The 21,629-nt window shown below is 43.6% G+C and overlaps 3 protein-coding genes across 5 annotated transcripts; 1 reads left to right on the plus strand and 2 right to left on the minus strand.

Annotated features, from left to right (window-relative positions):
- Window positions 1-618: 618 nt before the first annotated feature.
- LOC105023761 (LHFPL tetraspan subfamily member 5 protein) lies at window positions 619-4,076 on the minus strand. Its single transcript, XM_010893190.3, has 4 exons — window positions 2,978-4,076; window positions 2,511-2,681; window positions 1,441-1,677; window positions 619-1,143 (listed from the first exon to the last, which is right to left on the minus strand). The coding sequence occupies exons 1-4, from the start codon at window positions 3,249-3,251 to the stop codon at window positions 1,133-1,135; spliced, it is 693 nt and encodes a 230-aa protein (XP_010891492.1). The 5' UTR covers window positions 3,252-4,076; the 3' UTR covers window positions 619-1,132.
- Window positions 4,077-4,535: 459 nt separating this feature from the next.
- On the plus strand, window positions 4,536-8,004 carry LOC105023762 (colipase). The gene is made up of 3 exons (XM_010893191.4): window positions 4,536-4,646; window positions 6,035-6,157; window positions 7,295-8,004. Exons 1-3 carry the CDS (start codon window positions 4,548-4,550, stop codon window positions 7,433-7,435), a joined length of 363 nt encoding a protein of 120 aa, XP_010891493.1. The 5' UTR covers window positions 4,536-4,547; the 3' UTR covers window positions 7,436-8,004.
- A 189-nt stretch (window positions 8,005-8,193) lies between these two features.
- On the minus strand, window positions 8,194-11,947 carry LOC105023760. Of its 3 annotated transcripts, XM_010893189.5 has the most exons (7): window positions 11,864-11,921; window positions 11,650-11,771; window positions 10,762-10,892; window positions 10,290-10,600; window positions 9,723-9,794; window positions 9,285-9,376; window positions 8,194-9,017 (listed from the first exon to the last, which is right to left on the minus strand). In XM_010893189.5, the coding sequence occupies exons 4-7, from the start codon at window positions 10,395-10,397 to the stop codon at window positions 8,672-8,674; spliced, it is 618 nt and encodes a 205-aa protein (XP_010891491.3). In that variant the 5' UTR covers window positions 10,398-10,600; window positions 10,762-10,892; window positions 11,650-11,771; window positions 11,864-11,921; the 3' UTR covers window positions 8,194-8,671. The 3 variants fall into 3 exon arrangements, with proteins under 3 accessions (XP_010891491.3, XP_034151603.1, XP_019906975.3); XM_034295712.1 differs by lacking the exon at window positions 11,650-11,771 and having other exon boundaries at window positions 11,864-11,947; XM_020051416.3 differs by lacking the exons at window positions 11,650-11,771; window positions 11,864-11,921 and adding an exon at window positions 11,002-11,082.
- Between the last annotated feature and the right edge of the window lie 9,682 nt (window positions 11,948-21,629).

The following is a 21,629-nucleotide window of genomic DNA, read 5'->3' on the forward strand; positions in this document are numbered from 1 at the left end:
CTCAGCTACTAGTCTTTTAAAATTAGAACCCACCTGTGAATATGCTTGGGTGGAAGTCATTGAAAATACTTGATATGATATGTCAACGTATGTCAGGTTGATACTTTTGCCAAGCTGATGTTCATAGTGCCATAGTGCCAGCTGATGTTCATAGTGCCAGCTGATGTTCATAGTGCCATAGTGCCAGCTGAAGTTCATGGTTCCATTAGAGCTTACTTGGTAACAGAACTCTGGCTCTTTATTGTGCATTTGTTTATTCTGAGCACTGCAGGGCGGGCGGCTTGACCCCTGTTGTTTTATGTCTTTACAGAGGCCTTCCACTAACCCTGAAATCGGGCCTGGCTGTCAGTGCCACCCGATGACTGCACTTCATAACATAATGCACGTTAGCCTCAACATTATACTAAATCATTCTCTTAGGGACTCGATCGGCCTTGAGATGGGGGACTAAGCAACACGCTGGTAATGAATTTCTTGAATGTCAAGAAATTTGACTACATGCTCAGCTGTAAGCTTCATTCAGACCTATTGCTAATGTGCTGATCAAACAAGGGGAGGAAACTGAACTGCAGGCGCTAATCCAAGACACAAAGCATATCATATGAAAACACAGACCAATCAAATACTTAGGCATTTATTTTCCCATGAGAAATACAATGAACCTACCAGGAAACAGAATGTTTGGACCTACTTTGACTCAAAACATTTGTACAATTTATCACAAACGTAATATTGTATAAAGGAAGCGGCATTCATGCAAAATATTAAAATGGCCTAATACAGCTGCAATGGGCCACCACAGAACCAGGTTGTTGGACACAAGTAACTAGTACACTAGATTGTAACAGAATGTAATGAAAAGGTAATTTGCATTCGCACAGACAAATTCTGATGGGTTTTTTTCTTCAATTGATTGGTCTTCTGATCAAGCAGCTCGACTGGAGAAAAGTTTGTGTGAAAAGATCTGATGTAGTAGTTAAAAAGACCAATTAGTGGATAAAAAACCGATCTGAAGTAGGTCGCCTGTGTAAACAGCGATATAGGCCTTGGAATGTCCCTTCCCTTGGGGTCCCTAGTGCCAGAATGATGTCATGTTCTATTTTCACACGTGATCTCTTCTTGCTCCAGTGCCTCAATGCTTTTCTGTAACAAAAAAACGAGATGAACGGACATTTGGTAAGTTTAAAAAGTATGTTTTGAACTTTATCCAGCCTGACAATAATCTGTCTCAAACCCCAGGCCTTCTACCCTTTGAAATCCTTTGCACTACAAACATATACTTGTTTTAATACATCACAACTTGTTCCTGCCACCTAACAGAAGAATTGTCTCATATCCCATGGTGCCGCTGTCTGCCCAGCATACCTCACTCCACAGCCCCTTAAACCTTTTTCAAGGAATCACCTCCCTGTGACACAACACCAGATATTATCCCGATACCTTGGCCCTCCACCTCGAAGTCGTCCGGCAGTAGGTTGTCCTGCCTGTTGCCCAGTGTGAAGGCTAGGAATGCCAGGATGAAGGAGTCCATGATGCTGATGATGGCCAGGATGTAGGCCCAGCGGACTGTACAGTTCCCCAGGGTGTATTTATCTGTCCTCTCACCGCACATCCTTTTCACCTCGGCGGCGTCCCAGCCGTCCGGGTAGATCATACAGCCCAACACCATCAGGACACCTGGGGGTCGACCGAGGCCACGGGCCAGAGATGGACAAAGAACACTAGTTGGAATTTCCCCCTTTTTTGCCTTGACATTTCTAATCACAGCTTCCACCATTTTTTAAGTAGTCGACTGAAATTAAATGGCTTATCTGCAAATGGGACAATGACCCTGTTGAAGAAAAAAAAAGTCTACTTGATTTTTGAGGCCGAATATAAAAAATTTGTCTCCAGATTTATTCTAACACTGTGTAAAATGTTGGTACCTCAGTTGGAAGGTTAACCTGGGGCAGATACATAACCAGACATACAGCAGGTTAATCCGGCATGTCTGAGCAGAGGTGTCAGAATCTGGACTGAAACAGAATCCCTTTGGGCTGGTGTCCAATGTGTCGTTGTCACGTAGTGTCAGCTTTCCTGTACAGCAGCCATGTCCGCATCAGGCGTTGGGAGTGACAGTCGTGGTTGACCATACAGGCCATAATATGCCAATCAGGAGGTTGCCAAGAGGTAGGACATTATTATTATTGATTCCTATTATTGTGGTTGAGCCTCACTTCAGCCAGCTCAGGGGGGTTTTCCCTTCCCTGCTGGAATGTGGAAGTGGATGACCCCACAGAAAGGAGTAGCACATTATGACAGGAGTAGCCAGGAGTACCTAGTTATAACAGTAGTTGCTAGTTTAAATAGGAGAAAGTAGTTATAATAAGAGCAGCTAATTAGTAGTGGCAATTTATAACGGGAGTGGCTAGTTATAATGGGAGTAACCAGGTTAAATAGGAGTAATTGGTTAAAAATAAATGTACACGGGGTGGTGAGTTAGGCTGCAATACACCGTCTTCTAATCTCACCTGATGCAAACTGCATCCAACCACAGATCTTGTAGACGTTCCCGGCGTTGCAGAACCAGAAGAGAACGAAACAGCCCATGCAGCCCACGATCAGCAGCATCGCGGTGCCGACAAAAAAGAGGGCTGTCCTAAAGGCTGGGGACGGGATGGATGCAAAGTCCAGGGCACTTCCTTTATAAAGAAGATGAAGATAACTTTATTGTTCAATGCCCCAGGAGTCCAGCTGAGAGGGAAAAATACTGCATAATTCAAACTCTGAAAGAAACCGAGAAATTGTCCTTACATATCGATTGGATAGGAGTCAAATCGTATTACAGTTTGTTTTTTTTGCGCTGATTTGTCTTGCACTTAATTTAGAACATTAACAGCAGATACTGTACAAGAATACCGTGTGAGAATGTGTTGGTTGACTGGGCTAAAGGTTTAGACATACAAACTACTGAAATATAGTAGTGATTTCCCCTTGCCTTTACAGATGAGCTCGGAGGTCAGCGCGTTGCCGATACAGTAGTGAAACAGGCCGAAGTAGCCAGCCTGCGGGGTGTTAACACTGTCCCCAATCCAGTAAGGTTGGATGAAGACCACCATTTCTATGATGGAAAAACATATGGTGAATATCGCCCACAGGACGCCAACGGCCCGCGCGTTCCTGACGTAGTTGGTGTGGTAGATTTTGGCGGCCTCCTGCGCAGGGAGCATTTTGTCACTTTTGGAAGTCTCGGTTTTCTCTGTAGTAGACATCTTGTTCAGAAAGTAGAGTGTGGTGAGTGCGAAGAACTGTAGGATGCGCAGATATCTCTTCTAGAGTCACCTAAAAAAATTGCATTAAACTCTCCGAGGAGGTAACCCTTTACGTTTTGCACTGGCTGGCCGTCAGTGCTTAGAGTTTCTCTTCACAACAGTTTGTTTACTATTGACTTTCAGTTTTGTAGTATTGTAAGCAGACCAGATAGATTAACTTGCCATATTAAGTAATTAATTAAAGTTTAAAAGCCACAGTTTAGTATAGTACACAAAAATAATACTTTGTAAGTCCCTTGGGCACCGTGATCAGTCAAATATTTCTCAGCGTTACTTCCCGTCTCGTTGCATTGAAGTCGGTGAGATGATATGTCTTCTATTCTATCTGGTCAGCGGATAAAAATGTCAGCACCTCGGACAGCGCGTCTTCCCTCCGCCTGATGACGTGACGTAACGCTACATTGACGCCCAGCACACAGGTCAGGCCGTCAATCAAGGTTAACTGGACACATAATGATTTTAATTGTGATATTCACCTGATTTACAACACGTAACGGTAGTTTAAAACAGTTCTATTTATTTATTTTTAATCTACGTCATGCGCTATCAACAGAGTCATTAGGCTTTGTCTCCTAGGTGTTGGAGATAACCCTCGTGGCACTACTCGTGTGATGTGTTGAATTATTAATTGTAAGGAGATATGAGCTATACTTTTAGAGTTGTGTGAAAGAACATGTCGCTTAACTGTGCCAGATACCTATGTATTAATAGTTGGATTTATAAGACTTCTGTTTGACAGTTGTGCAATTCTGTGTTAACAGCAAGCGTAGTTAACGAATGTAAATGCGTTTTTCATAGCAAGACTTGTTTAGAATAATAACGTGTTTGGGTTTTTCACTGTACTGTGCTCCTCATGGCTTGTGTTATTTTGGAGCAACAACTATAAATCTACCTCCGTTTGAATCTGGATTAAAACTATCAACCATCTCTTTAGGAACTTGTGAGGGGCGATAATGTTCAGGTCATTCTTGCAAGAAACATCCTATTCGTTGCGGGTTTCCCTTAAGTTATACTGTTCACTCACCAGGACAAATTCGGCATGTTGTTGACTGTTCTTTTCCTCGTGGGAATCACACCAGATGGACTTGATACAACCAGCGAATGAGTCTTGATTACACAGGTGTGAGCGGGACTTACTCCGCCGGCCTTTTTCTCAGACGCGTGGCGCGTGAAAGGGTATATAGAGAGTGGGCCTCGTGCGCTACGCTCAATCAATCTGGCTAGACGAATGAAAACATGAGGACTCTACTGCTGGCTTCACTGGGCTGCCTATTTCTGGCCGTTACATTTGCCTTCCCTGCTAGTGACAAGGAAAAAGGCATAATCTTAAATCTGGTAAGGAAGAACACCGCTTACACATTTTCAAAGCCCATGACCGAATGGGCTTTGAAAACTGAAACTACTACCAGTAAAACCCGGGTATAAGATTTAACGGTATGATGAACTTTAGACTTCAAAATGTGAAAATGAATCAGTGTAATGGAAACTATTTACCTTTTTGTTTTGCATGTCAAATTATGACAATTTATTTTCTTTATTGCTTTAGTTATCTAAAAATCTAACTGATGTTCTGACTAGCTAATGCACTCTTAAAACATAAAAGGGACTTTCTGCATTCCTTATAGGAGAACCAATTTCGTTTCCAGGTACCCTGGAACCAAAATTGTTCTACTAGGAACAACAAGGTTTCTCCTTAGAACTCCCAACATTTTAATTAAAAAATAGTCCCCAAACCTTTTGTTTTGCTATGTGCTCAGTACTATGTGTCACTGAGTTTTGTTGTGATAACACTTAACTTAACTTCATGTATTTCGACCAATGGGGAGATATGTGTCATGTGACCCTCCAAGTGAGTTAAAGGGATATGCCATATAAAAATACAATTACACAACGGACGTCACACATGGTTACAATACACACATACAACACATGTGAGATGACCCCCTCAGCACTGTTTTCCGTGTGCATGTTCATTACATGCATGTTAGTTACTGTATGTGTGTGTGTCTATGTAGCCTACTCTATATGCATGTTAGTTATTACGTTTGTGTGTGCTTGTTATTACATGTGTGTGTCTATGTGCAGCTATGTTTGTTAGTTACTGTGTGTCTATGTACAGTGTATGCATGTTAGTTACTACATATATGTGTGTGTGTGTGTGTGTGTGTGTGAGTATATGTACAGTATGTGCATGTTAGTTACTACATGTGTGTGTGGGTGTGTCTATGTACAGTATATGCATGTTAGTTACTACATATATGTGTGTTTGTGAGTCTATGTACAGTATATGCATATTAGTTACTACATATATGTGTGTGTTTGTGAGTCTATGTACAGTATATGCATGTTAGTTACTACATATATGTGTGTGTTTGTGAGTCTATGTACAGTATATGCATGTTAGTTACTACATATATGTGTGTGTTTGTGAGTCTATGTACAGTATATGCATATTAGTTACTACATATATGTGTGTGTTTGTGAGTCTATGTACAGTATATGCATGTTAGTTACTACATATATGTGTGTGTTTGTGAGTCTATGTACAGTATATGCATGTTAGTTACTACATATATGTGTGTGTTTGTGAGTCTATGTACAGTATATGCATGTTAGTTACTACATATATGTGTGTGTTTGTGAGTCTATGTGCAGTATATGCATATTAGTTACTACGTATGTGTGTTAGTTACTACGTATGTGTGTGTATTCCCTCCCAACAGAAGAACGGGGAGATTTGTGCTGTCAGTATGCAGTGTAAGAGCTCCTGCTGCCAACGAAACACTGGGACCAGCATTCCTCGCTGTGCCCCCCTATCAGCCGAGAACCAGAAGTGCTCCAAATTGGTACAGATTTACACATGAACCGAGCACACACACACACACACACACACACACAAGTTTGTACAGCTACCCTCTTGGGGACCAGAAAATAGAAATTGCATGCTCCCTTGCCCTAAACTTAACCCTAAACCTAACCCTAACCCTTACCCTAACCTTAACCTAACCTTAACCTAACCCTAAACCTAACCCTAACCTCAATAAAGTTACATTTATGCCTACATTTTACCTAGATGTAATGCCTAACCTTAACCCTAAACTTAACCAACAACGCCTGGACCTTAAAGAAACCCCAATTCCAACTATAAAATCAATTGTAAGTTTGACCCTAAACCTAAACCCTGAGCCGGCAAAAGGTCCCAATGAGGTCAATTTGTTCTGGTTTTACTATACTCATTGGGACATTTGGTCCCCATTCGTTCAGTAAGACCTAACCCACACACACACACACACACACACTCTGAATCTCTCTCTGCGAGCCAATTTGACCCGTGTATATGGAGCTAATACGTGATGTGGCCATGCAGGTAGAGTCCCAGATATAAGCCTTCTTCCCACCAGCAAGGGAGTAGCTGAGAGGAGATACCACTACATTTTTCACTCAGGGTTGGGGTCAACTCCATTTGAATTCCAGTTCCAACTCCTCTCAATGTTTTTCAATGAGGACCATTTTTAATTTGAATAGAGTTTGGTTGCCTCTCTGAATTTAATGGAACTGAAATGTAATCAATCCCTAAACCTTGTTTCGCTGAACTATGTAATCTGCATTACTAACTTCTGCAACATTATTCCAAGATTGAGGCAAAGACATTTCCGAAACGCACTTTTAAACCAAGGACAATAAAAAATGTCTGTACAAACGTGCACTGTCTCTAGCTTTGTGCGCTAACTCGGAGATGAAGGTTGTTCCCTTGTAAACAACAAGCGACCAACAGCGCCCTCCAGTGGGCATTTATGGGCACCACACACAAGCATATGCTCCAGATTATAAATCACTGGAACGTGTGAAAATAGAATACGAACATGGTTGACTAGCCAGCTGGTCCCGGGTCATTTTCGGTCCGCCCGGACAACTCTTGTGGGGCGACCTGAACAGGGTGGTGCCGCAATGTGGGTTCTGAAACGGGTTCTTCTCTCCCGCAGAGTGTGTATGCCACCTACTACCACTGTAAGTGTGAGAGAGGCCTGAAGTGTAAGGGAGACTGGTCCGTTGGAGGCACCGTTACCAACACCAACTTCGGCATCTGCGAGGACCGCAACGGCAAGACGAACGCCACCAGCTGAGACACTCCCCAGCGCCGTGTCCACCAGTCCAACAGCCACCAGCCACGACTGAAGCAAAATGTTCCCAGGTGTCTTTGGTGCGGGAGTCACCCGGTTGACGGGCCGGGGGGGGGGCTAAAAGAACCCGCACAGGACTAAATCAAAGCATTTAATGGAGTTTAGGTTTGAGGACGGCCCCTTGAGTCCTAAAACACTGACTGTGTAATTATGGCCTTATTTGTAACTGTGCCGGAATATTTGACACCCTCCATCGTTAATCTTCAGAAACACGTTATAATATTCCTATTTTTTGTCACCTATATGCTGCTCCACACATTCCTCCTGAGCACACCCCCCCCAACAAAAAATACATTCACTGATAAGAAATGAGGAAATCCCCCATCCCATTGCACCACCTCCCCTTGGTTCTGACAGCAAATACAGTCAAAAAACAACAACATTATGTATTTGTTGGACCCCCCCCCCCCAAAAAAAAAAATATCATTTTAATTTGAATTTTGATGGATATTTTCATCTGTATGGCTCAGTTGAATGGAGCTGCTCCAGATTAAAGTGGCTGCCAAGCATCATGTAAAGTCACCCGTTCATTTCTTCAGCCTCCTTGTGGTGTCAGCGTGGATGCAAACCTGAAGGCCGGGCTTGGCCTCAATTGCTTATCAAATTGTCTCATGAATCAAATTCTTCTATCGCATTTACAAAACCAAACAGCCGTGTCTCCTGATCCCATTTACATGTGACGTTGGTATTGCACTGGGTTTATAGTCAAATGTAATTCATCCACATCACTGTCATGTTCCAGAGGGAATCGCTATGGATGTACATTTCAATAAAAAGCAAAGGCATTGAACAAACCCAATCACACTTCACGCCAGAAGGGGGAGAAAAAGTTGTCCTTGTTTTTTTGTGTGTGCGTCCTGACAGTATAGAGAGCGATGCTACTCAGAATTAGTACAGACTCATTTCACGCCTCTTCACCCTTTAATTAATTCAAATCCCCATTTTCCAAACTGTAATTTCTCTGTCAACTACTATGCTACATTATATGTTGTGTTTGTGTCTTGGCCTTCAAAAACACCTCCCTGTGGTAAAATGGAGACTCTTGGACGTGGGTTATTTTCCTCTATGGCGGATTGGCTCCAGAGAGATGGATGAAGGGTACTGTGAATGTGTTGTCCCTAAGGGTCCCTCATCCCTGTTTCACTGAAAGAGCTCAGCCTCATCCCCGGGAGACCACTTCTACAGTTGGGAGTCAGGCCTCAGTCTACTGGGGAGGATGGGGGAGTCAGGCCTCAGTCTACTGGGGAGGATGGGGGAGTCAGGCCACAGCCTACGTGGGGCGAGGGGGGAGGTGTGCAGCACACTGCGTGGCTGCCAAGCGGGGGAGCTGGCCCAACTCCTTTGTGGGGGAGGTCTGGGCAAGGTAAGCCTGGAGAGCATATGCCCAGCAGAGGCACTCACCCTGGGGTCACTGTGCTGGGCGAGCGGCCGGAGAGCCTGGGGCAGCGGGGTAGGCCTGGAGTAGAGCAGGGCATACATGGAGGCCTCATTATACTGCGGACCTATGGCGTCCCCTGGTGGCTCACTGCAGAATACAAGTCAAGAAAACAATATAAATCCCCTTCCTTACATCAACTACTTTACAGAATGTCCCTGGGTCTAGTCACAAAGTACTGTACACAATGTCCCTGGGTCTAGTCACAAAGTACTGTACACAATGTCCCTGGGTCTAGTCACAAAGTACTGTACACAATATCCCTGGGGCTAGTCACAAAGTACTGTACAGTAAGCCAGCCTACAGCTCTAATAATCCTGCAGAGCGAGAGCCACTGCCTTGAAGAAGCAAACCCACTGGTGGCTGAGGTTGGACAGCAGACCCAGGCAGTGCAGCAGAGTTTCTCTAGGGCTTGAAGGGCGCAACATGGACATCAACCACCGGTCCGCCTGGAGAAGGGAGAGGACGGACAGCTGACACAGTCTGTCAATGGGGGTGTATATAACAGACCACGGAGACACGAAAGCTGCACTGACAGCTTAAGGATCAGGTACCATAAGTTTCAGAAGTAAAAAAAAACAATCGGCTACAGGAGGAAAGAGGTGACCCAGATCTGCCTGCAGTTCCCGGGCCGACTCACAAATCATTGTCCCAGACCAAGGGGAGTCTGCTTTGAATGCCTCTGTAATGAGGCCTGGGCTGAGGCAGCCTATTTGCTGGTTCCCTCAGTCTCTTCCACCTTCTGGCCGAGTGAGAGGCTGAGGGGTTTGTCAAGTGAGGCTTTGTCTCACTCACCCTGCAGTTGAGGAGGATCTCCAGCAGTGTGCTGTTCTCAGACAGCTTGAAGAGGAGCTTCGTCACAAGCCGCTGTAGGAAGGACAAATAATGGATCAATGAACACAACGGGAAACGGGAAACGCGATCCCTTCGGGGCCCTGCATTTCTGCATCAGCATTAGCCTGAACTAAAATGTGCTGAGATCTTCACCTGAGACCAATAGCTCGAAAGAACAGAATTAATCAAATAAGAAAAAAGTATGTCTTCACCCAATAATGCATAGAGGCAGTGTCTTTCCCGCTGCACCGTTCAAGTCTCCACAAAAACAACAGTACTTTTTCAATTTCCAATAATATATTTATTTAATAAAGTCCATCGACGTGAAAATCAGCACAATGGACCCACACAGAAACCATGATTATGAATGAGAATTATGATTACAGTATAGGTCAGTGAAAAGAGAGAGAGAGAGAGAAAAGAGAAAAAGACATGCAGTTAAACAGAAAGTGGAGGAAGCACAGACAGATAGACAGAGGTGGGCTGGGTGAGAGAGACAGACCGAGAGAGAACGATAAAGAGCCCTACCAATTGCCTGGAGCCCAGGGGTTGTGTTTGGAGCAGGCTGCAGTAAGAAGGCAGGCTGCGGATGAGGTCTGGATGTGTCTCTCTGTGAGAGGACAGGGCCACCAGCATCCTGAGGCAGGCTAACTGCTCCACTATTGCCTCTGTGTCGGAGAACCAGCTGAGCAGCAGGGGTGTAAACCGCAGGACCGCCTGGAACTCAGTAACGGTTGCCCTACTACTCAGACTGTGAACTTCCGCAGCTCTGTCATCCGCTACAACGGCCTGCTGAGACAGACCATTTTTTTCCAGCGGCGATGTCAGAATGAGGGTCGCTGTAGAAAAAACCATGACAACAGCGATAGGAGGGTCTCAAACCAATAATACAGGCATATCTCTCATTTCAGATCTCATTTGGGAATATGACAACGGTTATGTCACACTGTATATTTGCAACAGTTCCATTAATTCCAGATAACAGCAGCATTTCTCCTACCACTCCATCTGGTGGATTCCAAATTTCAAAACACTTTGAAGTGGGTGATAACATTTGGTTTTGACCTCAACCTGAGAATCCAGGAGATATCTGGATTTGGTTTTGATTTCTTCTGGCTTCCAAGGAACACTCTGCAAAAATTAAATAATACAGATTGAAAAAAATTAACGCAAGTTATTTTTTACAATATAACCCTGCAAAATGTTTTGTATAACATCTTGTAGAGATAGATCATTCAACCTGGATGTAACACGATTTTGCTGTGGACATCACCAGTGTTGGATGCTTCCACCATTTAAAGGTAGTCAACTGTCTGGAAACAAACAATGAAGAATTCCGACACATAATGTGTTAGGGGCCTACTTTGTAGCATAGCGAATTGTATGTTCGTCATTGGTTGTTTATGCACGACCTGTGTCCATAAAATTATCTGTGTGACATGAACAATTACAGAAATGCGGTGTCCATCAAAGTATATGATTAAATCATATTGATAACCAGAAATTAACCGGAAACGAAACAACGTTTGTTTTTCTTTCATACGGGAATGACATTAATTAATCCAATAACTATCAATAGGTGACGATAACTGACAAAATGTCGAATGAAAACACGAGATAATCGTCGCAAATCCCTCATCATTTACTGCGCAAGGGAATTTGGTCTATATTACGCTCCCAAAAAGCATGCACGGTTGCATATTTCACCAGAAATAGTAGACCACCTGGGCAGTTTTGACTACTTTCCAGCGTACTATGCTCTGGGACATGATTCTTCTGGCATACTATTTAGTATGGATAGTGTGCGATTTTAAATTAATCTTTGATCAGAAATATGATCAACTAATTTGACCAACTTTCCGGTTTATTAAAACAACATTGTACGTACCCCTGGCGAGGGTGATTTCAGCGAAGCACTTTATTTCTGCGAGGATTTCCGCTTTGTCGAAAATGTTGTTTGGGCAATGAAGTTAATTTATCAGTTCGCTCAACTCATCACCTGGCAGGCACCTTGACGCATTTCAAAAAGTGAACACTGTTTAGTTTCTACTAAAATTAAATAAACAAAAACATGAAAAAATGAAACATGGATTTCGGCCTACCTTTAAAATGACGGCTGATGGCGTGGTAGGCCAGATAAACGGCACCAACTGCCCTTCGAATCGGAATGGTGGCGAATAAGTAACTTGGCATCTTAGCTAGCCTGTTTTTCACTCAGTATCCATTCTTTTTAGCCATAAATCACATCATATAACTGTCGAAATCAAACCAGCAGCCTACTGTGGAGCATTATTACCTTTTTTTAAAAGTACACAAGTGTATATTGAACGCCACACCATTCTGTTCTGGAATTAGGGATCTAGAACGTTAGCCAGTTACGATTGGCAGTGAAGCTAAAGCTACACTAATTTCCCACATACTTGCCGTGTAGAGATGTTGGCCACAGTTTATACATGGGATAATTTATGTTTCCATGCTTTACCCATGTCTGTGTCAATTTGATATTGACACAAAAGCCAACATACTGGCCTTGAGGCTATTTCATTTTGTATTCATTATTCCCTGTGGATGCTGGGATGTAGCCTGGCTGATATGATTCACATCGAGGAGCTGACTCCGTAGCGGAAAGAGAGCTGTTGTCAGGTAACTTTGGCAGGGTACTCCTTGGATTTCAGTGATTTGATGAGCATTTGTTGCATATTTGATTATGATATGCAATGCGGTTGTGTGGTGCCTGGCTTCCCGGGTGCAACACAAAGTATATTCTGTGCTAAATACTTCTACTTGAGTCTTAACTATAATGACATTTTTTTTATCACATTGCTCCAGTACTAGCCTCTATACCCAGGCTAATAAAGAATGGGATTGAAAGGTTTTACTGTTAACCTACAAAGCATCACATGGACCTTCTCCTACTTATCTCTCTGAATTGGTCCTGCCATTCATACCTACTGCTACCCTCCAGGTAGAAGATGCAGGCCTCCTTACTGTTGTGATGAAAAAAGAAATTTAATTAAAAAAAAAAAAAAACATCTGGAGGCAGGGCTTTATCATAGGATTCCATTATTGTGGAATGATCTGGAGATGTAATGAGAGACGCAGACTGAATCTCAACTCAGTCTGTTTAATGAAGTCTCTCACTGGGAAAAGGATTTGAATGACTGAAACAGCGCCCCACCTCCCAATATGCAGCTTGTGTTTCTTAGGCTGCCTATGGCATGGAATACTCTCTACGCCAGACACACATATGGGCTAAACAAATTAAAACAGAGGTAAGCTGTTTTTCTCCCTCTGATGTTCTAAGATTGATATTTGTTAGCACGTGTCTTCATCAAATACGCAGTCTGTATTTAAATGAATAGGGTGGGCTGGATAACTTTTTTTCTGCACAAATATTTGACTCAGTCTTTCTCACAGAAAATGTTTGACCATGTTAAAATACAGGTTATGAACTCCTCTGTTTCAGTCTCTCGACATCTTAATTGGCCTAGTAGGTTGTATAATTGGAGAAGTTTCTCCAACCCGAAGGCGGTTGACTCTTGCAATAGTTGGCAACCATTTCGTTAGCTGCTTTGGCGTCATTAATACACCTAGAGGAATTTCAGCTGTTAGACACCAGCTCAGCACCGGGATTAAAAACAAACAGGAGTTTGTTTCAATGTCAAGTGAAATAGCAGCAACCTAACCAAGCTTTCTAGCCACCTGTGAAGTCTGCAATGTTAGAGAAGAGTTCCAGTTCACATACCTTTCATATGTACCACCCTGTGTGTTCACGGGCGACTCCTCTGTCCAGTAGGGTCAGTGATTAAGTGTGGTCTCTCCAAGGGGTGTGAAGGTGATTGGCGTTGGATTTTCAAAGCATCCTTTGCTGTCTTTGCCTGGCGGGCTCTCTCCACAGGGATGTCATCTCTCTAGTGCCATTCGAGATGAAAGCGACCTCTGTCAGCTGCACTCAGCCCTCTCTCCGGATGGTTTCTGGTTGGTTGTATTTATTGGTTGTATTTACCTGTATTTATTGACCTGCTGGTCATCTGAGCAGAAAGGTCATGCTGTCTGATAATCTCCACCTGACACAGACAGAAGAGGACAGGCCACCACTCAGTGGTTTCTTTCTAGTTTCCGCTTCTATTGGGAGTTTTTCCTAAACACTGTGCATCAATATCTTGTTATTTCTTGCTCTTTGAGGTTTCAGGCTGGGCGTCTGTATAAGCACTTTGTGGCAACTGCTAATCTAAGAAAGGTCTGTAGAAAATAAATGTGAGTGATGCCCCTGCGTATTGTTTTACATTATAGTCGCAGACTCAGTGGTCTAGTGTGGACAGCACACCCAATGAAGTAGTTATCACCATAGAAACAAGACAAGCCTAGTTCAGCCTGCCCGCAGTAGAAAGTGTTGCCATTTTGCCATTCGAATCCAGTTCGCCCACGTGAAAGGCTGTGTCGTTAACCACTACACCACAGAGCTGTACATTTGCTTCCTGTCAGTATAGCCTCTTGTCTATACTGACACCCGGCATCTGTATATCCTGAACAAATCCTCTTTTGCCACTGGCTGTTGTAACAGTTAATTGGCCATTTGTGAATGACATTGATACAGTTTAACTGACTAACGTTTCTTACTAAGTTTACCTCCACCAGACATAGCGTCTATGTATGCTGTTTACCGCTGTATAAATGTCATTCGTGAATGACATTTATACAGTAGCTATCAATAAAGGCGATGAATAAAGGCGATAACTTTTCCATCAAGTGAAAAGACGAGAGAACCGTGGAATCTACCAGAAATAATTGATACATTTCTTATCTCTCAATAGATTCGAACTTAGGTCTTCCACATGAGAGGCACTGTCTTTAACCACCACGGCATTACACGTTTCAGAAGTCACTAGACTCCATTGAGGATTGTGTTAAACTGAATAACGTTTTTCTTATTAAGTTTACCTCCACCATAGCGTCTATGAATTGTATTGATTTTGTCACTGGCGGTTTTAACAGCTTATTAGTCAGTAATAGGCTTACTAGTATCTACTAACTTCCTAGGAATAATCATAAGAATTGAGCAATTGCTAGCGAAACTGAAGATGAACTATTCCATGCCAGAAACATTCGCAATATAACCGTATACAGTTTCAGTTAAGGATTACTATAACGTAACTACTGGATGTTAAGCCAGCAAATGTGTTTGTCTATCCTGACCCAAAACACATGCACGGATGCATACTTTGAAAATCCATCAGAAACTGTCGCAATATAACCGTAAACTGTTTTATTTCAGGCTTACTATAATGCAGATACGGAAGGTTTAAGCCAGCGACGTTTTTGTCTATACCGAATAATTCATAATGCGTACATCGCTTTGCCTGTGAGAAGATACGAACTCTGGACCTATAGTTCACAAGTCCGCTTCTCTAACCACTACGCTATTTAACAAGGGGTGAGTGGTCAGTCTGTCGGTCACTCAGTCACTCAATCCTCTTCGCTCCTCTTCTTCTCCACTTGCGCAGAAAAAAGTTATACAAATTGCCAGTTTTTGTTGTCTAATTATAATTTGTCTTTTATGGTAACACAATGTGTTGATATGGAGGTTTTCATTTTTATGGTTTTCAACTCACGCCGCAGCAGTTTGTGTGCTCCAGAAACAGCTGCCAGATCACTAGACTACCCTGGAATAGATATGGATCCAGGCCAAAGGTAGTGCATTAGAAATGGATCAGTGTGCTTTTGGGGGCACACCCAGGGTAATCCAATATGATGGATGGACCATTCAAAAATTGCCTTTGGCACACTAGCTATTCTAATATCCATGGCAGCTTTATTAGATTTGCAAGCCAGCTTTCATGGCGGCGGAGCAAGGGCTTATCTCACTGCACCATTAAAGACACAGAGATGGAGAAGTTGTATGGCAGTGTTCCCGGCAATGTTCCCAGACAAACATCATTATCATGTTTGTCGTCCCCTTTGGAGTTCAGTCGTTGTTTTCCTCATGAAAGCGTTTTCCTGCCCTATCGACCCCCATGCTTGTTTCTCCGTGCGATCCAGAAACGGTGACACTCCATGAGTTTTCCCAATCCCGTTTAATGCTTCTAACATTCCACCCTGGCAGTAACCTCTTACTCACCAAACGCTAGAAATCTGACAACAACTAAGCGGTATACTGTATGCCAGTGTTTCCCAATCCTGGTCCTCGGGACCCAAAGGGGTGCTCGTTTTTATTTTTGCCCTGGCGCTCAGTAAGTGGCAGGGTAACATTTGAAACAGGTGTGTGAGTGCCAGGGCAAAAATAAAAAAACGTGCGCCCCTTTGGGTCCCGAGGACCAGGATTGGGAAACACTGCTGTATGTTGATGGTCAAGGACAGGTCCTGCGACAGAACACCGGATTTCACAAGTGTCCTGAAACACAGCAGCCACACATCAGTCCCAGACTGTAGAAATCAGATAAATATAGATAACATTGCTTCTCTATGGTACTGCTGAAGCACGAAATGTGTTTGGTGTTGTTAGCGAGTGTGCGCTGCACAAATACAGTATCAGAGTAACTCAGTGTTAAGTGAATGGATTTGTTGCAACCGGTCCCTGGAAAGAAGGACGACATATTGGGACGTCAGACTGTCTAGATTCCGTCTCTCCTGCTTTATATCCGAAGTCCCCCACCAGCTCCCAGCAGTCTACAGCAGGGCTCTGGAACTTAAGGATTGGAAGCCAGGCACAGATCATTACCTCCTGTTTCAGGTGCGTCATCAACCTCTTCGATCCCTCTCCAAGTGAACCCCTGTTCCCTACTAGGTCCTGGTTTAGAGGTATTGCACTGTGTAGGGGTCCGGTTGCCATTTTGGAGTCCCGTCGACCACTGGAGTCTCTGTGCGGCACCTCATCTACACACTAGAGGGGTTAAGCAGTGGCTCTCAGGATAATGCCTTATATATTCTGTTTAATCCGGTTGGTTATGCTGTGTATTAAGAACAAAGACCCCTGTTGGATTTCAGACAACAATCTCTCACATCCGGCCGGAAGCCATATTTACTTTGTGACAACGATCTGATTAGCGTGTGCTTTGCTCCCATCAGCTCGCGCTGTCTTTTGATCGTGTTAATATTTGAACTAATCACCCGATAATCCCACGAGCTGGTGGAAAAGAAAGGCCTATTTTTGCGCTCGTCCCACGGAACATCATGGAGAATCTACGGTTGAACGGTGAACTGGCGGCCCTTAACATTTCGTGACAATGTCGATGTTAAATCAGCGCCATGGACACTGGTCCCGCTGAGCATCATGGGAAGCTTTTACATCTTAATTATCCAGATTGATGGACAGAACCACTTTTTTTAAAAGTACTTTGCACTCCCAACAGAGCACATTGGACCTAATGGGCCAGCTCTCATGTGCTTTACCTGAAGGGGCTGAGGTTGAGGCAGAGTTGGGTCTTCTTCTCGTTGTCTGTCCGTCTAACTGTCTGTCTGCCTGCCTGTCTGTCTATCTGCCTGTCTGTCTCTGTCTTTACTCTCTAGCAAACCCAGAGGAATGAGCATTTCCGTAATACAACCACAGTCGTCACTCGAGTTTGAGACAAAAGGATAAGAAGGGATTATAAAGGGCTGAGCAAATGGTGCCAAGTTAAAGTATTGTCTTATGTTGGAAATGTGGTGGCTTTTCCAATAATGTCTTCAACACAGTGTTAATTCTTATGGAAATTTAAAAATAACATAACATAAAAATGATTGCTCCCAAATATAAAAATAATGTTTTTGACCATGTTTTGAGAAATGCAACACAACCTTGTCTTTTCACTACAGTATGTTGTTTCACGTAACATACTGTGTGTGTGTGTGTGTATGTGTGTGTGTTACTGTTTATATTAGCTGTAGTGTGATTTGTGTGAGTCTGTGAATGTGCACAAGGCCTCTATGGTGTAGAGCAGGGTGAAGGGCAGAAAGACAATAGCATGGTTTAAAAACTAGTATTTCATGAGTATTATATCACGTAGGCTGGTTGTTTTGTTCACAAACCCACACGCGCAATCATGTTTAATGATCTATTTATATGTAGCCACAAGTGCTGACTGAAATTATAATTTTACTAATCGCAACCCTAGTGTTCCTCTCTCTAACCTAACATTTATGCCTAAAATGAACCAATCTCTGATGTCTAACCCTAACACTGAAACCCACATTACCCCCACCCTAAATCAGAAATTAAAAATAAATTGCCTGGAAAAAAGACCCCATTAGTAAAAAAAATTTTTTTTTAAATGATTTAACCACAGTTTTTGTCCCTTGACTGTCCTTCATACTTTTGCTAATCCTTCCCCTAACCTGAATCATAAACTTAATCTCAACCTAACATTGAACCTTACCCAAACCTGAATCCTAACCTTAAGCTCAACCTAACATTCATGCCTAAAATAAACTTAATGTCTAATCCTGAACATTACTGGTTTTGTAACCCTAATTCCAATTGTAACCCAGTTGTAACTTTTCATGTATATCTAAACAGTGAAGGCAAAAATAAAAAATAAATAAAAATGGGGACAAGAAAAGTTAGTAACTTTTTTCTGATTTAACCAGTTTTGGAACATTGTTTTCCCCATAACATAGGATGGAAAAACAGGCATTCCTATGCAGCTTATAAAGCATGTCTTGTGATGATAATTAAACAAGCTAATCATCTAATATGTTGCCATTTATGTGTGCTGAAATGTATTGTTGTGAACACTGTGACTTGATAAACAGAAGGTGCATTCATCCAGAATCCCTAATTTCTCTGGGAGACCAGCTTTGACACATATGTGACTCTACACAGCTGTGACTTAAAACAGCTTTGACTTCTCATATGCGACCCAACACAGCTGTGACTCCACATAGATGAGACTCAACACAGCTGTGACTCCACATAGATGATACTCAACACAGCTGTGACTCCACATAGATGATACTCAACACAGCTGTGACTCCACATAGATGAGACTCAGCACAGATTGGACTCAGCACAGATTGGACTCAACACAGATTGGATTTAGCATTGCTGTGACTCCACCCAAGGTAGGGCTCAACACAGCTGTGACTTCACACGGCTGTGACTCAACGCAGATGGGACTCAACACAGATGGGCATCCAAACAGCTGTGACTCAACACCGATGGAACTCTCAGATGTGTCGATGCTGGATGAGTCATTGCCCTGTGGTTTCCTATGGGAGCTTCACTCTCAGTACCTCTCACTCCTTTTTCAGCCCCCCCCCCACCTCTTTTCTTCCCTACTATCCTTTTCTATCTGTTTCTCACCCACACACACACACACACTCTCCATCCCGTGGCTGTCAAACACATCAAAAAGCCCTCCCATGAGCCCCGGAGTTGAGTGTGTTTGTGTGTGTCTGTGGGACCTCCACTGGAGCCCTGAGCGGTGGTAAATCCTCGGTTTGTTTGATAGATCCAGACAGGGGGCACTGTGGGGTGTAACAGCTGCCGCCGTGGGTGGTGTCCGTTCCGAGAGCCGGGGGCCGGCACTGAACCAGGCGCTGCCGCCACTAACCCACCGTCTGTCACACCTGGAGGAGCAGGCAGTACAATGACGACACCGCCATTTTGACTCCGGTGCTGTGGAGGGGATTGTTGCTCTGTGGGTGAAGTCTTCTGTTTATCGTTGTGTCAGATAGCGTAGAAGCGGTTTAAGATTTGATGATTCCGCATCGGACGAATTGGATACTTCATCTGAGATGTTTTATGTCCGTGCCAGCGCCGGCAGGCTGGGATGTAATGGGTATTTGATTTGAGGTCTGTCCCGCGCGCCAGCAGCTTGTGGCTATGTCTGACAGTGATGGATGTGTGGCACAGGACCACACGATCCACAGCAGGGACCTCGTCTCTTTCATGTGGCTGTCTCTCTTTCTCTCCTAATGCTGAGGCTGATTCTGACGGTCTGCCTGTCTGTCACTCTCTTTCACCTTTTCTCTTCATCTCTCTTCATCTCTCTTTTCATCTCTCCTCATCAGTTCCTCTTCATCTTTTTTCAGTAGTCCTTAATTATTTGTGGAACCCATAGATAAGTTGGCACCAGTCAATCTTGACTTAGTGTATTCCGCGGTGGCCATTTCACCAGAGTGGAAATGCCACAGTGATGGATGTTGCACGGGGCAACTGGTGACAGAGTGGATGGTGAGGGGAACTTCGTCCAATTTACTGGGGTTACTGAGGTCATTTACTGAGATAATCATTATTGGCAAGTCAATAAATTATCCCACCACAATCCAGGACTGAGTTTTGTGGCATGATGTACAGACTTGCCACTTTTTACAAGAGTCTTCTTCAGTGTGTGTGTGTGAGGGGGAAAGATATATTATTGTAAAATTGCAAACTAATTCTGGATTTGATATTAGACTGAAGGGGGCTGACATGGCTCTGGAATGAGATTGGTCTTAACATAGCCAGACTGTTGCAGGACTTATACCTTTAAGCTGAGGCTGTTCATGGGGCAAGCAGTTGGGGTGAACGTTTTTCTTTTGCTTAAAGGTGGTTCAGGTACTAAGCCTGTTGACGTCGGCCGGAGAATCAAACGCCAAGGAACTCCGGCTGAAGTAGCCTGGAGGTTAAACCGTAGGCCATCATATTTTACTCACAAAATGTGGTCAGCCAGTTGTTTTTTTTCCCCGGAGAACTTGTGGTTGTTTGGTGTATTGATTTGGACAAGACAATTGACTTGAGTCAAAGGCTTTGTCCAAGTCAATCTAACAGTCCTACCTGTTGTTTATCACTGATATTATATTTTTGAAATACACCTAGGACCGTCTGTGAAGCCTGACTGGCATGCAGATAGGACACAGTGGCATTCATAAGGGTGGGTTCTTTGTTTCTTTAACAGACCTTTAGATCAAGCGGGTCAGTATGGAAATAGGCTTATAACTGTTTGGCTCCAATTTTGGAGCTCCTTCCATACCGTGTTCATCTGAACTGGCTATAAGGAGAAACAGAGGAGCCTGGGGAGCTCTACTTGGAACAGGAGCAGCGGTGCCAGCGACAGGAATAAGGGAGGCAGTTTTGAATGTGTGGCCAGCCCTAACAAAGTGATTGTTAAAGCTTTGCTAGTGAGTGGTGACATTGTATTCAAATGTTCGTCTTGTAGATAGCTGAGACAAGTTTTGTTTTAAATTTTCCATAGATTTAGCAGAACACCAAAATGCAAAGTGCCACAGGCTGTATGTTCCTAGTTTACGGAGACACGGATTTCAATTTTTCTTGAAGATGTCAGTCAGAGTTATTTATCACGGCTATGGCTTTAATCCAGAGTCAATTTAGGGGCTGGATCAGCTAATTCAGTGGTGAACTAGGGGCTGTGGCGTGTTTTTGGATGCCTGTTTCCCTGACTGGAGCATGTTTATTTAGGTCTGTGAGGAAGGGATTGTTAAAATAGGACCTTGCGTCCCCAACAGAGAGGATCAGGCCAATTCTATGCCAGTGTACGGAGGCCATAGGGCGTGGGAAAGCCTTCTCATTAAATTGTTTTAGCAAAACGTTTGACAGTAATGAATGGTGGGTGTTTGACCGAGCTATTGCTGCTGATCACTAATGTCTGTGCAGAAAACTGCAGTGTGCTTGGCATGCACACTAGTGGAGATGGGATCAAAGAGATTGCTCTTATTTGTAGTGTTTATCTGGTGGGTTACTCTATGCCTTGGGGGAGATTTAGAGCATCCAGCTTTGAAGGTGCACAGGAGAAGGGGTTTGAGCATGTCCCAGTTTAACATGCTCACTGAGGGTTGATGGGGCGCGTCTGACTGGGGGTTGATGGGGCGCGTCTGACTGGGGGTTGATGGGGCGCGTCTGACTGGGGGTTGATGGGGCGCGTCTGACTGGGGGTTGATGGGGCGCGTCTGACT

Source organism: Esox lucius, chromosome 12, assembly GCF_011004845.1.
Source record: "Esox lucius isolate fEsoLuc1 chromosome 12, fEsoLuc1.pri, whole genome shotgun sequence".
Classification (NCBI taxonomy): Eukaryota; Metazoa; Chordata; class Actinopteri; order Esociformes; family Esocidae; genus Esox; species Esox lucius.

Coding starts and splice junctions, on each gene's coding strand:
- LOC105023760 (XM_034295712.1), bottom strand. CDS start 10,397: ATGCTGGTGGCCCTGTCCTCTCACAGAGAGACACATCCAGACCTCATC. Junction 9,377..9,722: donor AGATCCTCCTCAACTGCAGG/GTGAGTGAGACA, acceptor TCCCTTCTCCAG/GCGGACCGGTGGTTGATGTC. Junction 9,018..9,284: donor CTGTCCAACCTCAGCCACCA/GTGGGTTTGCTT, acceptor TGTATTCTGCAG/TGAGCCACCAGGGGACGCCA.
- LOC105023762 (XM_010893191.4), top strand. CDS start 4,548: ATGAGGACTCTACTGCTGGCTTCACTGGGCTGCCTATTTCTGGCCGTT. Junction 4,647..6,034: donor AAGGCATAATCTTAAATCTG/GTAAGGAAGAAC, acceptor CCCTCCCAACAG/AAGAACGGGGAGATTTGTGC. Junction 6,158..7,294: donor ACCAGAAGTGCTCCAAATTG/GTACAGATTTAC, acceptor TCTCTCCCGCAG/AGTGTGTATGCCACCTACTA.
- LOC105023761 (XM_010893190.3), bottom strand. CDS start 3,251: ATGTCTACTACAGAGAAAACCGAGACTTCCAAAAGTGACAAAATGCTC. Junction 2,682..2,977: donor CTCCGAGCTCATCTGTAAAG/GCAAGGGGAAAT, acceptor TTCTTTATAAAG/GAAGTGCCCTGGACTTTGCA. Junction 1,678..2,510: donor TTGGATGCAGTTTGCATCAG/GTGAGATTAGAA, acceptor GTCGACCCCCAG/GTGTCCTGATGGTGTTGGGC.